Source organism: Epinephelus moara, chromosome 13 (assembly GCF_006386435.1).
Source record: "Epinephelus moara isolate mb chromosome 13, YSFRI_EMoa_1.0, whole genome shotgun sequence".
NCBI classification, from domain to species: domain Eukaryota; kingdom Metazoa; phylum Chordata; class Actinopteri; order Perciformes; family Serranidae; genus Epinephelus; species Epinephelus moara.
Window position 1 is genome coordinate 19,257,912 of NC_065518.1, and position 16,469 is coordinate 19,274,380.

The 16,469-nt window shown below is 41.1% G+C and overlaps 1 protein-coding gene across 3 annotated transcripts; it reads left to right on the plus strand.

Moving 5' to 3' along the window:
* The first annotated feature begins 391 nt into the window (after nucleotides 1-391).
* On the plus strand, nucleotides 392-9,462 carry znf281b (zinc finger protein 281b). 3 transcript variants are annotated; one of them, XM_050059918.1, is made up of 7 exons: nucleotides 392-541; nucleotides 2,753-3,277; nucleotides 3,430-3,543; nucleotides 3,719-3,842; nucleotides 4,620-4,703; nucleotides 4,783-4,901; nucleotides 5,223-9,462. In XM_050059918.1, exons 2-7 carry the CDS (start codon nucleotides 2,825-2,827, stop codon nucleotides 6,840-6,842), a joined length of 2,514 nt encoding a protein of 837 aa, XP_049915875.1. In that variant the 5' UTR covers nucleotides 392-541; nucleotides 2,753-2,824; the 3' UTR covers nucleotides 6,843-9,462. The 3 variants fall into 3 exon arrangements, with proteins under 3 accessions (XP_049915875.1, XP_049915872.1, XP_049915873.1); XM_050059915.1 differs by having other exon boundaries at nucleotides 3,719-3,841; nucleotides 4,610-4,703; XM_050059916.1 differs by having other exon boundaries at nucleotides 408-537; nucleotides 3,719-3,841; nucleotides 4,610-4,703.
* Nucleotides 9,463-16,469: the final 7,007 nt, after the last annotated feature.

Below are 16,469 nucleotides of genomic sequence, written 5' to 3' on the forward strand. Positions count from 1 at the left end.
CTTTGAGCATATTTGAATACTGAGGGCTTGTGTCCCCCCACTATATAATATAATTGCTGCCTTGATACATAGGCCTACACCTAATGTAACAATTATTTAAAAAGCTCAACACTTAACTAGGAATAATGTAATACAAGTGTTAATAACAATTAAGCATTATGAAATCTATATAAAAATGTAAAATGAAGGAGTTTTAGATGCTGTTTACCAATAAGAAATGTTAATGTGTCTTGAATCACACACAAAGACAAAGAGTTTCGCGACGCCATGTCTCTCTGCATTTCAGTGCCTGTTCATGTAAATGTGTGTTGTGTGTTTACATGACTTCAGAGCTCAGGAGTACTTGTGCTGTCCGGTGAGCCTCTCTCAAACCTTCGCCTCTCCTCTCACGACCCGTCCGCTACACCCATAATTCCCCGCGCCAGGACAAGATGGACGAAAGCAGCGACCGCCGGAGAACAATGTTTTGGCAATAAAACCCCAAAGCGGCGAATACGGAGAGAATATAGGCACGTTTGAAACCAACTGCGGTCATGTGTAGGTAAGTGGGCAACTAAATTTACTTTTATCGGTGGTGAATGCGTTGGCTTTGTCGAGATATACGCGACGGAATTGTCTGGCTCGGCGCAAACGGGGAGATGCAGTGGGAGCCAGCATCATTGTTTCTGTTGCATGGGCCGTAATGCGGGTTTTCAGTCGGGGCAGCTAGCAGCTAACTAGCTAGCTCATGGCAGCCTGATTGTTATAAACACAGCTGCCTGAAAGCGCACAGTTTTATTTAGGTCGCTCACGGGAACTGAAGACCGCATGTACCGCAGCCGCCGAGGGGATGTTTTGCTAGCTAAATGTGCTGGTAAGCGTTATGCGGGTGTAATTCAGGCTAAAGTTAGCTAACAATAAATAGAGCGCCAGCGTTGCTCGCAGCCAGACAGATTTGATTTCACGAGCGTCATCAAAGCTTGGGAATTGGATAATGAGCAATTTATGCCGCTGACCTGACTTTAACGAAAACCTGCTGTTTAATTTCACCTTATCCACTGTTATTTTATTTTTATAAATAATTCACGCTGCTAGGTTTAACGATGGTCCCCTTAATATAACATCCGTGTAAATAACCAAGATGTGCGTTACAGCCTCAAATCACGAATCGTGTTTTAGCGTTAGCTAGCTTGATAGCAACACTATGTAAGAGGCTAAACGTTACGTTACATGATCATAATGGATCAAATTAGACATTTATTGGCTGCCTAAGCGACTTATTTGGGACTACATCAATGGTGGTGTTGGTGTGACTTTATTTGAATGAGCCATCTTTGCTTTTAGGGCGTCTTAGCCTATTGTTTTGATTGAGGACGTAAAGGTGCGTTGATTGTGTCTCATTGTGGCTAACCGGCTAGCTCGCCGTGCTAACTAGCTAGCTAACTGTTATGCATCACAAAAGCTCATCCGCTTTCTGCTGAATTCAGTGTCGCGCAGCCAAATGGTCGGCTGGTCCAGACTAAACAATAAATTCCCACTCCAGTCTCATGTGCTAGTTTCGATACACGTACCGCTTAGTCACCCGGCTGCGCCTGCCTAATTTGACTGAAATGTCTGGCTGTATTTGACCTAAATATCGTTTGTTTTAGGCAAGTGTAGTGAGCCGATTAATTCGCCAATATTGCAACCAATACCCCCAGCCTTTTCATTCATGTTTGCTTATTAGCCAAAGATGGCAAGCGGCGTAGTCCAGCATGCATCAAAGTGTGAAAACAATAGGGATGTCTGTCTAAAAGCTATCAAGCTACTGCACAGATTTTATTTTGGCGACAGTCCAAGACACATGTGGTGTTAAATGCCGCAAGCAGAACAATACGGGATGTGGACTGAATATATCAGAGGCAACTTTTGATTATTTCCCCCTTATACTAAGCAGAATTTGTATTTTGATGGAGTGTAGAGCTTCACAGTTTTTACCTTGAAGTCACTTCATCAAACCCTCACACAGCCTAGATCAATGATATAATTTATCCACAGTGTGTGTCTCTGTGGAGCTGCTGTAGACAAATCTGGGTTCTTTCATGATGGCTGACCTAATTTTTTTCCATTTGGGGTTTGATATGGAATTTGGTACATTGTAATAGTTAGGTCTTCTTCAAGTATGTATGACATACTGATTGTAGCAGCAGTTATACTTTGGCATGTTAAGTAAGCTGTGCCAAAAGTCTAATGATCAGATTGAGATTTTAAAAAAATGGCCTCGATATTTTTAAGTAATGTACACATCATGGTAAATTGTGTGATTCTGTATTATTATAATACATATTGCTTACATTTCAAAATATTGTTAACATGATTTTTAATTTCACCGATACATCTATAAATATGCTCTGTTGTGTTTTATATAGTTGCTCAAAGTGAGATGTTTATTTTAATTGAATTTTTTCTCAATGTGAATTCAATCTTCTGAGTGTGCATTAAGGTTTCCAGTTACTGTTCGCAGGGCTTCCATTACGTAACACCTAATAAATCCAATTAAGTAATTAATGGGCGAGGGCAGCAGAGGAAATTCAGAGAACATTGTCGTGCACACAGTACACACTGTGAAAGTTCTCTAGCAGTGACTTAATTTCTAACTGTCAAGACTTATAAGAGATGAGGTGTTATGATAAAAACCTAAAACAAAATGTAGAAATTATATTGTGTTGTATACTCACTCATGTCTGAAATCATCAACATTTAACATGACTTTTTTTTGTATATTCTCTTTTAGGATATTCTCCTCCTGCATTCCTCTTTAGATTTACTGCCCTCCTTCTTCCCTGCACAAAGCAAAACCACCACCATGAGTATTATCCAAGACAAATTAGGCAATGAGTTTTTGCGCAACGGTGGCATGGATCCCAATTTTGCACCAGGTATGCTTATGTTCAGCCACCTGCCGCCCGTCACCAGCTTTACACGGCTGGCCTCCCAGTCCGTCATGGGCGAGCTTCCTCAGGAGATGATCCTCAAGAAAGAGCGTGACTCGCCCCCAGAACACCAGGGCGCCAATGCTGTGAACACAGGGGGCTTCCTCCAGAGCATGGGCATTAAGCAGGAGCGGCTAAGCGAGCTGGATTACCGTATGCCCCTCTATGGCGGGGGTGGAGGAGTAGGGGTGAACTGTGTTGGAGGGGGCGCGGGGAAGAGTGGTACTGACATGCCGGACATGTCTTTCGGCAACCACCACCAGAATCACCAGAACATGCTCCTGCATGACCTCAGCCTCAGCAACGTTCGTTCCCTTGGAGAACCGGTGAGAAGGAGTTGTTGTTCTAAATATTGTTTCAAGTGGTACATTGTTAATGTTTAGTTGAACTTTAATTCATAGTCCTTTCTTTCCTCTTACAGTAATGCTTTGTGTGCCTGTTTGCTATTTATAGAACTTACCTTGTTGCTTGTCCTTAGATGCCTGGAAGACCAGGTAAAGAGCCAAAAGAGTCCTCAGGTAGAAGAGGGCGGAGGAGCAATGGGGACGGGCAGGGAGGCAAGGCACGAAGGAAACGCAACGATGCTGCAAAGGTTAGTCACTCATCTGTTTTCCTCATCTTCTTCATAGAACAGAAAAATATGTGTTCTTTGGCTGAAAGTATCTGTACGTGAAGGAATGCTTTAGCCTGTTAGAGGTTTGTGCTGCACTGACATGATGTGGAGAAGTCAATATCTTACCTGGCTGGTCATGGTTTTCTCCTTGTAGGCCATGATGTTGGATGCAGACGGAGCCTGCCTGTCCCCCAACTCAAAACCACATATCTGTGAGCACTGTAATGCTGCCTTCCGCAGCTCCTACCACTTGCGCAGACATGTGCTTATACACACAGGTGAGAGATTTTCGCTGCTTGTCAGTGCGTCAGTTTTTCCTGAGACTTTTAGTTTTTCTACAGCAACGTCTACTTCTCCCTTCATGAAATGCACCGTTGCTGACAAGATGATGCACACAGGATGTTAGGTCAGGACGTTAGGTTTAAAGGAAGCTGTGTTTGTTCCCTCTGCTACAGAAGAGCATAGGAGAAGTTTGTGTCAGGCTGTAATGTAGCTGACAAATCAAAACTAATGAAACTATGCTGCTACACACAGCCTCGGATCAATTTGCGTGGAGTCAGGTATAATGTTGCATTGCCAAGGTTACACAAAAACACCATTTCCCAGTGCTAATAAACACAGCGCTCTCCGAACAAAATCAATTTCAGATTTCAAATTATACTCTTCACTACCCTCCACTGTTACTAATCTCCCCTTCACCATGAGAGTTTGGGGCCTCACTTGAAAGCAGGGATGACTCAGTGGTTAGTCATGTATTTCTGGACGTCTTAGTCATTCTCTTTGCTGGGAATTCCTCACTTGGCTCTTTGAATCTGAACTCATAAATGACTCAAAGGAAAACACAACCTTTTATGCAACTTTAGTCTACTTGAAATAATTTACACGGTTTCGCACACAAGTCTCATACATCTCATTTTGATTGTGTATTTATGCCCCTTTTTTTAAAAAAAAAAAAAAAGGCCAAAGCCTCATTTGTTACTGTGACTCTAGTGTTATGTGACAGACTGCGAGTTAATTAATGTGGTGAGCGGATGGTTGTACTCTTGATCGCACAGGTGAGAGGCCTTTCCGGTGCAGTCAGTGTAACATGAGCTTCATCCAGAAGTATCTGCTCCAGCGGCACGAGAAGATCCACAGTGGTGAGTTTCTGCACTTGGAGGTAAAGTTAGTTTATATACACTTCGCTGTTGGCCTGACACTGTCATCTGTCTTTTGCAGGAGAGAAGCCTTTTAGCTGTGACCAGTGTAACATGCGCTTTATCCAGAAGTACCATATGGAGCGACACAAAAGGACACACAGTGGCGAGAAGCCATATCGCTGCGATACCTGCCAACAAGTAGGTTATATGTAGTGTGTTTGCTAAGTAGCTTACTGCTGTTTGGTTTTTAATTTTCTGTGCTGTGATGAGTAACGTGCATCATTTTCAATAGCATGTGGGCCATTCTAAATCTTTTTCTTTCTGTACTTCCCACACTTAAATCCCTATCTTAATGGGATTAGTTGTGTCAGAAGAGGTCAGGGAATGTAATGCTCTCGTGAAATTCAGTGGTATTTCTGCAGTTAAAAATAAGAATATATAGGATTTCAGAACTGCTTTAGACCATCCAGTAGAAACTAGGCTTATATTTCTCTCTTCTCGCCTTTTCTCCACTTTTAGTTTTTCTCAAGAACAGACCGGTTACTGAAGCACAAACGGACTTGTGGAGAAGCCATAAAGAAGGGCCTGGACCCAAACATGCTGGAGCTCAGCGAAGCGGAGCTAGGCCAGGGCAGCTATTCACTCACTCAGGGAAACTCTACCACCTCCGGACGCAAGAGGGCCAAGTCCAAAAACGGCGAGGGCGGTGAGCGCAAGAGGAAGAAGAATGCCTCAGCATCAGCCTCGTCCTCTGGGGGGATGGCCCGTGACCTGGGCCTGCAGGACTTCAGCATGGAGCACCCCTCAGGCGCTGGCCCCTCCATGCAGGGACGTACTCCCAAATTGGTCTTTAAAAAATCTGGCCGCAAGGGCATGGACAAGGGCCTCCTCTCTCTGGATGACAGTGCTGATGGACAAAAACGTTTGGGCCAGAAGCCCGGCCACATGGATCATGTGGAGGGCGCCGGCCTCGATAACATGGGTCTGCTCCATGGAGCCGGGGGCAACAAGCAGGGGCCTACCACCAGCAGCAACTACGATGATGCAATGCAGTTTGTGAAAAAGCGGCGCTACCTCCATGCGGTTAACAATGACTATGGAGCTGGCTCACTTCACATGGCACCCCAGGGCAGCAGTGTCATCCAGGGCTCCCTGGGGCCAGAGCCCACGCTGGCCATGCTGGACTCTTCGCCTTTGGAACTCAAACATGACAAGTCGGGCATTCCAGATGAGGTACTGCAAAGCCTGCTAGACCATTATAGCCATAAGCCAGAGGGGACACACCACCATGACGTGACATTCGACCTGTCAGACCACCCACACCACGTAGACCTCCAGCCGGCAGCCCCTGTTACCCCAGAGCTGGAGGATGACTCTCCCAACGGTGGTGACAAGACAGCAGTGATGAGCGAGTACTCAAAGTTCCTCCTGCAGGCCCTGGAGCGCACCAGCCATAGTGGACCCTTCCCCAGCCTTGGTCCAACGGGGCCTTTCCCGCTCCTGTCCAGCAGCTCCAGTCCCACGGGGCCCCTGTTCTCAGACAAACACGTGTACACCACATCCCCCCTGGATTGTGGATATCCGCCTGCTGTCTCCTCCCCGCTGCCCATCGTCGCCCCCTCATCAAACTCCTCCTCCTCGTCCTCCAAGTCCCACTATGGCATGCTCGTCGGCTCCCCCTCCCAGGCAGGCTACCACCTCAGCTTGGAACCTACTAGCCACCAGCAGCTGACTCCATCTCAGGAGCTGACTGAGCAGTTGGAGAAGCAGCACTCCCCTGGCGCCTTCAACCTACCTCCCCAGGACCTGACTGCCTCGGCAGAGGGCTCCAAGGGGCAGCAGCCCAAGGCTGGAGGGGGCGCTGCACCCACCAACGGCTCCAGCTACCCAGACCTGTCCCCACTGAACCCCCCTAAAGAAACCACATACCAGATCGAGAACTTCGCCCAGGCCTTTGGCTCCCAGTTCAAGTCAGGGCGGCGGACCCCTCTGAGCTATGGCAGTGATCCTGGGGCAGAGGTCGATCACCGAATACGGACTCCAGTGTCAGAATTCTCAGGGTATACCAGTTTGTTAGCTGACGTCAGTGAGCCAGTGAGTACAGGATCAAAAACCCAGACAAGCCAAAGTTTCAGATAAGGGTCAAACGAGGTGAATCCAGTAGGGGGCTGTTCTGTTACTGTCCATACAGTCCCTATACCCATCCTAATTTTGTTCTTGTAGCAAAGTTTTGTTTTTTAAACACTGCCATTAAATGTTAATACAAAAATGACCAGGGAGGGTCTTTCATGGCCTCAAATGCAATTTTTTTTAAATATTCTCATTTTTATTATGTATTTAGTCGCTTTTTGTTTAAGAGTAGTGATTTTGATATGAACGTACCGTAGATTTAAATGTAATTTAAAACATTTAGAGGGTAGCTATAAACTTGCTTGTTTTTCTTTTTTTTTCTTTTTCTGAACCCATGTGTTTTACCAATCATCATACCATTGTAAAGTAATAATGAATAATGTTGATAATTTCAATAATAACAGTTGTGGCAGGGAAAGGCCCAGAATTCAAATGGCAAAAAAGTATATATTGTCTGTTACAAGAAACGTATTAACTCAGGAAAATAGGCAAAATTGTGTAATAAGACTTTGTATTATGAGATGCAATTAGCACAGTTTTTACAGGTGTACTTTGAGACTACAAAGCTTTGATTTTGTTTTTGTGTTTTTTTTTAACTCGTCAGAACAACAAATTACAATACATGATCACGTTTGGTTTCTGCGTGTAGCTTTGTTGAGATTATGGTACTGTTGTGTCAATGTGAAGACATCCACATTTCTTTTAAGAGCCACATGTGTGCACGAGGTAGGATAAATCGTAGTGGAGTTAAGCGCACAGCATGTTTTTAAGTAAAGAGGACGTTGAAACGTAACTGACCGTCGTTCTGTCAACATTAAGCGTCAGTCGATGAAGCCTGTCTAAACATGCACTCCTCTGGTTGTGCCCACAAGTGGCCAGTAGACAAGACACAGCTCAGACAGAATTCAATCCACTGCTGTTCCGGTTTTCTCAGAAAACGATCCATGATCTTTTCATCATGCTGTTGCTGAAGTGATTTCTTTTTTTAAAAAAAAAAACAAGTCACCACTTTTCTACTCCACTCCTTGCTGTTCATTTTTTGTGTCAATGGAATCAAACAAGCACTTTTTAAACAAATCATCATTGGAAGCAACAACAACCCATTCAATTTGCATATGTGATACGTGATTATTATGCTAATGATTATTAATATTATTTTAAGAGGAGAAAACTGTGAACGGGGGTTGGGAGGGAGGGATTGTGGGTGGGAAGGGTGGGAGGGATGAAAGGGAGGGCTGGGTTATTGTTCAGTGGGGTTTGATAGGGGTTGACTAGGCATGACCATGGGCATCTAAATGTATTTTGTTGCTTTTTCTCTGGGTTAGAAGAGAGGGGAAGGGGGGGTGTTTTTCTTACGGTTTGTCAGGTGATGTTGTAAAATATGATTTGCCATAATTTTGTTATACGATATTTTGAGAGTACCTCTTTGTATTTAAGTGTTTTGAGAGATGGGCTGACATGCTGGAATCCTTATATCTTTGAACCCATGGGTATGATGGATGCATACCCAAACCCTTTTATTTATTCTCCACTAGCCACACAAGAACTCAGTAGCAGATATTTTTGGCAAGTAATCACCGGACCTGCAGCCTCTACCCCCCCACCCCCATTCCCTCTACTTTTTATGATGTTTTTAAAACTCCACTGTTGTAGTTATTGCAAGAAACTGCTCCAATAATACAGTTAAGAAACAGAAAAGTTAACTTATACCCACCTCCCCTCCCCAAAATGCAGCCCTGCACTCACAAGAATAAACAATGGCCTTCTTTGTCTTCCGTGGTTAAAGCCATTCTATCCCGGCAGCCAGGGTTGATATTTAATTTAGTTGATTTCCTGTGAGCCGACCCCCCTTTTCCTTTTCCTATGTCTGTGAGCTCCACAGCCAAGAGACTTTGAAGCTGCTCAGATCACAGGGAACAAAGACTGACTGACCAGCCACCTCACTCCAAACACACACTATGCTTTTAACGGAGAGAAAATGAGTTGGGTGAGAGATGGAGAAAGGAAAAAAAAAAGACAATAAGATTGACCTAAATATACCTCATATCACTAAAGCGCAAGAAAGCAGGGACACGCGTTTCATGTATGTAGTGGAAATATTTGTAGTATAGGTTCGACATATTGTATAATCATTTAACACTGCCTGTGTTTACGATTACAGAGCAAATGACTCGTCAAAATGCAAATGTATTTCTTTCTTCTTTTTTTTTCTGTAAAAACATCCACGCCAAGCAGTGTTGCATTCTAGATGCCTCATAGAACATTCATTTTTTTCATGTTATATCCCTTATTTTTGTTAATTGCCATAATGTGTTTTGATATGATCTCTAGAAGGATATTGTTTACAAAAATGTACAAAAACACTAAAAATGTGTGTTCTCAACTTTTTTTTTTGTTCTTTTTTTTTTTTTTTTTTTTGAGTTTTTTCTCCAGTATGCATGATAAAGACATTTTTGTATGGCTTTTTTTTTCTGACTGTCACCTCAATACCAAATTTTGTAGCAGAAGCCTCCCCATTCCTTTGTCTTATTTGTTCTAGACCCCTTGTGATATGATTTCCCAGGCTGTACCTGTTATTGAGATGATGAACGGATTAGAGAAGCCAATAAAAACTTTTTGTTACAAAAAAGTACACGGTGTGGGAACTTCTCTTAGAAGAACTGATTCTCCAACACTAAAATAAGATAGCACCAGATATGTGCATTTACTTGAGTACTTTACCAGAGTTTTGTACTTTCTCAGTATTTCCATTTTCTGCTACTTTATCCTTTTACTCCACTACATTTCAGAGGCAGATATTGTACTTTTTACTCCACTACATTTATTTTAATACAAGAATTAAGATTATTAATCAAAATTAAATTTAGAAATTATGACGTGTTATTATAAGGTAATCTCCCCAGCAGTATATATATATATATTTAAAAAAAAAAAAAAATTACCTTCTGCAATATTAATGAATTAGTAACAATATTCTTTTGCTAACACTTAAGTACTGTCATTTACATAAGTTTTTGAAAGCATCTGTAAAATATCAGAGTACTTCTTCCATCTCTGATCACATTAGGTCTGCTATATTACCCAGAAAAATAAGTTTGCATTGCTGGGTGAACTACTTTAACATAACTTCAGTTAACTGTAAACGGATACCATAATTAAAATCTCTTTTTCATGATTGCTCTGGCAAAATGGCAGCACACGAACAAGGCAGCAGACTATAAATATATGAGGAGAAAAGGGAATAGCAATATACAAACTTAAAAGCAAGTGGCAATAATACCAACATGGTAATAAAAAATAAATTAAAAAAAAAAAGTAGATTAAAATTTGTAAAAATAAAAACTTGCCTTTAATTAGTTTTTTAGCCACAATGTTGTCCAAAAATAAAAATAAAAATTAACGATTTTAGCTGCACGAGACAACTTAGGTCTCAAGGTCACGTGCAAACCGCCATGAAAAGCTAACTTGCCAGAAATGCATCCAGACCTCGGTCTCCAAGGTAATACAGGTGTGTTTCCTTACTTCTGTAATATTTGTGTGTTAAATAACAACTGTATAAAAACATTTAACTAAAAATGTATTTGTTTCGTTACTTTAGCCGGGTCCATGTCATTGGTCCGACAGCCCATTGGTTAGACATCCCATTAGTCCGACTGTCCACGGTGCTGAACGGCTCGTGGCGGGTGTATGGTGCGCCGCGATCGGCTCTGGGTCAGCTGGGAAAGGCTTGAGGCAGAGCAGGCTCACGGCTTATGTGCTTGTGGCTTTCTTTTTCATTTTAACCCACACCATGATCTTTTCCTAACCCTAACCAAGTGGTTTATGTGCCTAAACCTAACCAGACCTTAACCACAGGGCATCATGATGATTTCGGAACGGACTTTGGAACAATGGGTTTAATATGGTTGGAACAATGGGCTGTCGGACCAATGGGCAGTTCCCACTTTAGCCTGTCCGTCGTCTCGCGCTCACATACTTTCCAGGCTAACGTACAAACTTCGGCTACTAACTAGCTAACTGTTACTCAAGGTTAAGCTAATGTTAGCTTGATTTGTCTGACCGTTATTATCCAAGCTAACGTTAGCTTAATGTGTCTGACTGTTATTATCCAAGCTAAGGTTAGCTTAATTTGTTTGACCGTCGTTATCCAAGCTAATGTTAGCTTAATTTTTCTGACTGTTACTATCCAAGCTAATGTTAGCTTAATTTGTCTGAGCGTTATTATCCAAGCTAACGTTAGCTAATTTGTCTGACCGTTAATATCCAAGCTAACATTAGCATAATTTGTCTGACTGTTATTATCCAAGCTAATGTTAGCTTAATGTTAATTTGTCTGACCTTTATTATCCAAGCTAACTTTAGCGTAATTTCTCTGACCATTATTATACAAGCTAACATTAGCTTAATTTGTCTGACATGTTACCCAAGCTAATGTTAGCTTAATTTGCCTGACTGTTATTGTCGAAGCTAACGTTAGCTTAACTTTTTAGACCGTTATTAACCAGACTGGTTTGTGTTTTAAAGTGATTGGTTCAAACTGGTGTCTCTTCTCCTATTTCCTGAGAGGACACTGGTAATTTCACCAGCGGCATTGTAGCCAGACCTGTCACCACTGAGCCTAAACTGCTATAGGTCTGTGCTGCTGTGAGGGTAGCTGTGGGTTCCCATCCTATTAGCATCTTTACAAAGCCCACAGGTAAGTGCTGTGTTTGTGTGTTCAGCTTAAGTAAGGAATACTAATACAATTTAAAAACACTCGCTTAAAGATAAAGATCCTGTTCTCAAAAATGTATGTAAGAAATGAATAAGCATGAGCAGTAACATGTACGTCAGTATTAAAAGTACACGTAGTGGGGAAGCTTTGTATTTATCTGCACCAGGCCTGCAAATTCGTCATTTTAGGGGCAATGCCTCTTGGCCTTTCGTGTTGTCAATTTTTTGAGGGCACAAAGGCCAAAAGCCAGGGCAGCAAGGCCATAAAATAAAAGAATGATTTTAAGTCCACGTCCATAATGAATTTAATTTAAGGACTAAGGATGTAACCATCTGTGAAATGAACAAATAAAACAAGCTCAAGTAATGAGTATAATAAGTAATAATGTGATTTATTTAACAGTACTAATAAACCCAATGTGTTTTAAATATAGAACAACCAGGTTCATGTATTTATAAGCAAACAGTCTTAAATATTAGGCCTAAATATTTTTTGAGTGTACATGATAAACTGACTCACTGAACAAGACTGGCTTACAATTATTTTTGATGTGTTGTTAGATAGCTAACAAAGAAACAAACTACAGCAGGGCTATTCAATTACTATTTCAACTGGGCCGCATTTCAAAACCAGATCATGTCGATGGGCCACATTTTTAGCAGTGAGCAACCAATCCACTTTTTTTTTTTTTTGCATACATATATATATTTATACAGGCATGGCCTTCCTCAACATGATGCAGAAACAATAAAAAAGAGCTATCAATGCACAGAAGCATAATAAGTGACATTAACAGTATCTAACTTGCAATCTTATAGTGGATGCACGTTGCTCTTTTTGTGAGTGAATCAAGTTTACAGTATGTCATGTGATCCGTCCAGGGATGTTGTTAATGTGAAGGCATCATGTTATCGTATAGACATGAGGCCCTGCTGCCAGAAGATGGAGCTATAGACAGACAAAGTCAAATATTGACAGTTACATTGATTTTATAACACTAGTTGCTTGAAATGTTAAGCATGTCATACGTGACCACCTTATTACATGCTGGATGTAATGTCAACAAGATTCTTTTGTTTTCACACTGACTTCACATTGTTGACCTTGATGGCTGAGAAAAACCTGTTTCCTAGACACTGAAGGAAGAGCGTTGTGCTGTTCTCACGGCCACTGGTTCTTTATCTTTTGTTTGGAACAGATCAGCAGCTTCAACCCTTTTGTACTGTTTGAATCACTTTTCAGCAGCCTCTAATTAGAACAAGCAAACAGTGCTCTCTTTAGGCAAATTAGTTTTGTTGTTTGTCTCAGTGTAAGTAACATGTGAATGCAGCACTCGCTCAGCCCAAACATCACAGCCCTTATGTAACCAAGTGTTTTAGTTTCCTGATCTTGTATTTAAATTATATTTGCATTAATGTTCTTGTCTGGTGATAGTGTTAGTTAAAGAGCACCAATAATTCACATATCCAACAATGGTTCAGTCAGTAAAAACCATTTTTGCACAGCAGTGGCTTCCTGCCTTGGTGTAAATAGCTCTTAGAATTGCTAGTAATTATTAGTTATTGTAAATATTGAATTGTAAAAAAAGACGCATCATCAGTGGTGGAAAGCAGCTAACTACATTTACTCAAGCACTATACTAAATACAATTTTGAGATGCTTTTACTTTGAGTATTTTTATGTCTACTTCACTATACCTTAGAAGCAAGGATTGTATTTTTAACGTCACTTCATTTATTTGATAACTTACAAAGTTACTTTGGGGGAAATTGACAAGCTACCCAGCAGATAAAGAGTATTTATAATACTTATAAAATAAGCCCCACCTTTACTAGCTTTATAATTATGTACCCATTAATGCTTCAATAATTTTAATCCTAATTTTAATACACATTATTCTGAAGTGGGCCATTCTGTGTAATGTTACTTTTGGTATTTTGATGCAAATACTTTTGTATGTTTACTTCAGTAATATTTTATCTGCACTTTATGTTGGTTTCATTTTATGTGTTTTGGATGCTTGATCATCATCTTGCAGCGTAATTGGTTTGAAAAACTAATTTCATAGTCAAGAGTCTTCAGGGGAAATGACTGGCATTGCCACTTTTTGCTAAGCTGGTATCAGTCTCCCTACCTCACCCTCATGAACATCATGTTCTATTTCTAATCATGGTCATCATTGCCAGGAACAGCGGGTTGGGTGGGGTTAAGGATGGCCATAACTGTAAGTGACTTTGGACTTACAGCTGGAAGGAGGCCCCAGAGGCAGTTATTGCTCTGTGATCGTACGTCTGTTGACACTCGTCACGGCAACATGTTCATAAAACCTTGCTGGTGAAAAATGCAGCAGGAGAATTACACTGTGGATGACTTTGCAGGAATGAGGCGTTTACCTGCTTAGAAACAAACTGCTGAGGTGATCACACCATGTAAAACATGTGATAGTAAGCTGAAACCCAGTTCAAAAACTTTTAAATTTATTTTAAGAGAATTAAATTTTTTAAAGGATTGTGAGGGAAAAATGAACAGTGAGGTCCTTTTTGTTCAGCAAAGCAATGTGGTCCTAACATAGTGTTGGACCATTGGTGGGATTATGTTAATGTCTGGATCAAAATTAAGGACTATCATTGAGAATGATAGACTCTAATTTTCCATTTGAGTAACATAAGTCAGGGGTTTCAACGGTTTTCATGCTAAGGTACCCTTAGCTGAAAAAGAGACTGAGCAGGAACTACACTACTACACGTACGTATATTGTATAAAATTTAGTTGCAAATTATACTTGGCGGATGGCGGTTGGCAGACGGGCCGCAGACGGGCTGCCAATATATCAGCCTTTTAGGCCCTGATCACACAGAAAGTATTTACCAGCTCAAGTTGGCTTTTTGTAACAGGTTTTAATGAGAATGAAGCTTTTTGCTTACAGTTTTTGCATTCCGATGCACCTTGCATTTCTGCGCCCTAGATGCCTGGCGTTTTTGCTGGAGCACTCTGAGCTCCTCAAGTTGAAAAAACTCAGAGTGGAAAAACGCCCCACGTTATCTCATTTTTCCCATTGTCCAATCGGATGATTTGAAGTTTACAGTTGGTAAACAATGGAGGAGAAACTGGTGGTAGCGGTTGCTGGATACTCAGAGTTAAACGGTCAGAAGATAGACAGCAGGTTGTCAAACTGCGCCTGAGTCATCATTAAATGTCTGTGCCTGAAAACAGCCACCATGGAGGCGAAGCTCCTGGACCAACTGGTGGTACTCCCCATGATCCACCCTCTTTTTTTAGGGTCTCATGTACCCACACAGATCTCTGCTTCCCTGTGCCAAACAAACTAGTTACTGACCACCTCTCACCCTCAACCAGAGCAACCTTGGGTGATCAGGGCCTAAGGCTGCAACTCCATTTTCTTTTGTTATTCAAGTTTTTCTATTTTAAGAACATCAACAAACAAATACATAAACACAAACAGCACAGATAAACAAAAACACAGGATCATCTCTGCGGTGTTCATAACATGAATGATTCAAAAGTCCATCAGCACAGCACCAGTCCTTGTAGGAGTCATCAGGTGACCTATTCTACAAATCAAGCCTGGAAACAAACAAACAAAAGGTCCCTATGACAAAGGCAAAGTAAAAGGAGCAAAAGTCCTCTCCCTCCATCTGTGTTATAACTGTAGTTCACCAAATAAAGAAATTATAACAGTTAAGCATGGAATATGCATCCAAAAAGTTCAGCACAGTGTCTAGCTCCTATGACATGTTAAGTCCTTTTATAAAAGAAAAACACTGATTTCAGACAAGCAAATATGATTCTCTTCAGTTATGCAGATTGGCTATCATTTATTCAGATTGCAGCTCCATTTGTACAAAAATGGGGCAAAATATGTTGGATTCAAAAAATCAATTTTGCAGCCCCCCTGCAGTAACTGCGGACCCGCTAGGGGTTGTGGACCCTCTGTTGAAGATGCAGACATAAATGATGTCAGTTCACATATGTAATCTAAGAGTGTTTGTTTCTCAATGTATTGTAACTGAAAGCTTAAGGCCCTTTATTAGTGATTTAACTGGTGTTACACTAACCTTTAACAGCACCAAAAACCTTAAGTTGTCCAAAAGCCCCAAATATATTTAACAGGTGTTTAAACCGATTTCTTGTTTTGGCCTCATTAACCAACACTTATAGAAGCCAGTTATTGAACTACTTCACCTTTTGTTAAAACTCACCTTATCTTTAGGCTATTTTAGCCATTTTCCACTAACGCCCATGATGACGCTGAAGTGGCGTAAGAGTTCGGTCATGTGTTAATTTAGATATACAACTGGGATCAAAGTCAACTAGGAGGTAATATCATTTTATTGGTGCTGATCGGATGATAGCTCAGTTTCTATTGAACTTTGAAAAGAATTTTTAGACACTGCTTGAGACGTGATGTTTTAAAACGCACTTTGATTTTCCATATGTTTCAACTTTTATGTCAAGGTTCTTGTCAACCTTATTTAGCTGTTTTAACATCAATATCATATTATCTCCCATCTTATGACGTCCTTGAATCAAAGGTCACGTTGTCCTTTGTCCCACCCCGTTTTATTGGCCACCCAGTTTCCGATAAGAGCTCTAAGTGGGTTGAATCACTTTCTGAAGCAATATTTTTAGACTTTTGTCAGTGACTGCATTTGGCTTCTTGGATGCAGCTTTTTCCTGTGGTACTGTGTGAACAGTGTCGTGTTGTAATTGGGCCTGTGAAGAAATTATGTTTGTAGAAGTTGTCACAGGGTTGAATGTTGACATGTGGAACTGCCATAAATTCATAAAATGACTGGAAAGGAATTTAATCTTTGCCTCTCCTGTTTATTACGGCTCCTATAAGTAACTTATGAAGTCAGAGCCTGACATGTACAAAAAAAGTCCTATTTACTCTAGTATAA

Coding starts and splice junctions, on each gene's coding strand:
- znf281b (XM_050059915.1), top strand. CDS start 2,825: ATGAGTATTATCCAAGACAAATTAGGCAATGAGTTTTTGCGCAACGGT. Junction 3,544..3,718: donor AACGCAACGATGCTGCAAAG/GTTAGTCACTCA, acceptor TTCTCCTTGTAG/GCCATGATGTTGGATGCAGA. Junction 4,704..4,782: donor GCACGAGAAGATCCACAGTG/GTGAGTTTCTGC, acceptor TGTCTTTTGCAG/GAGAGAAGCCTTTTAGCTGT.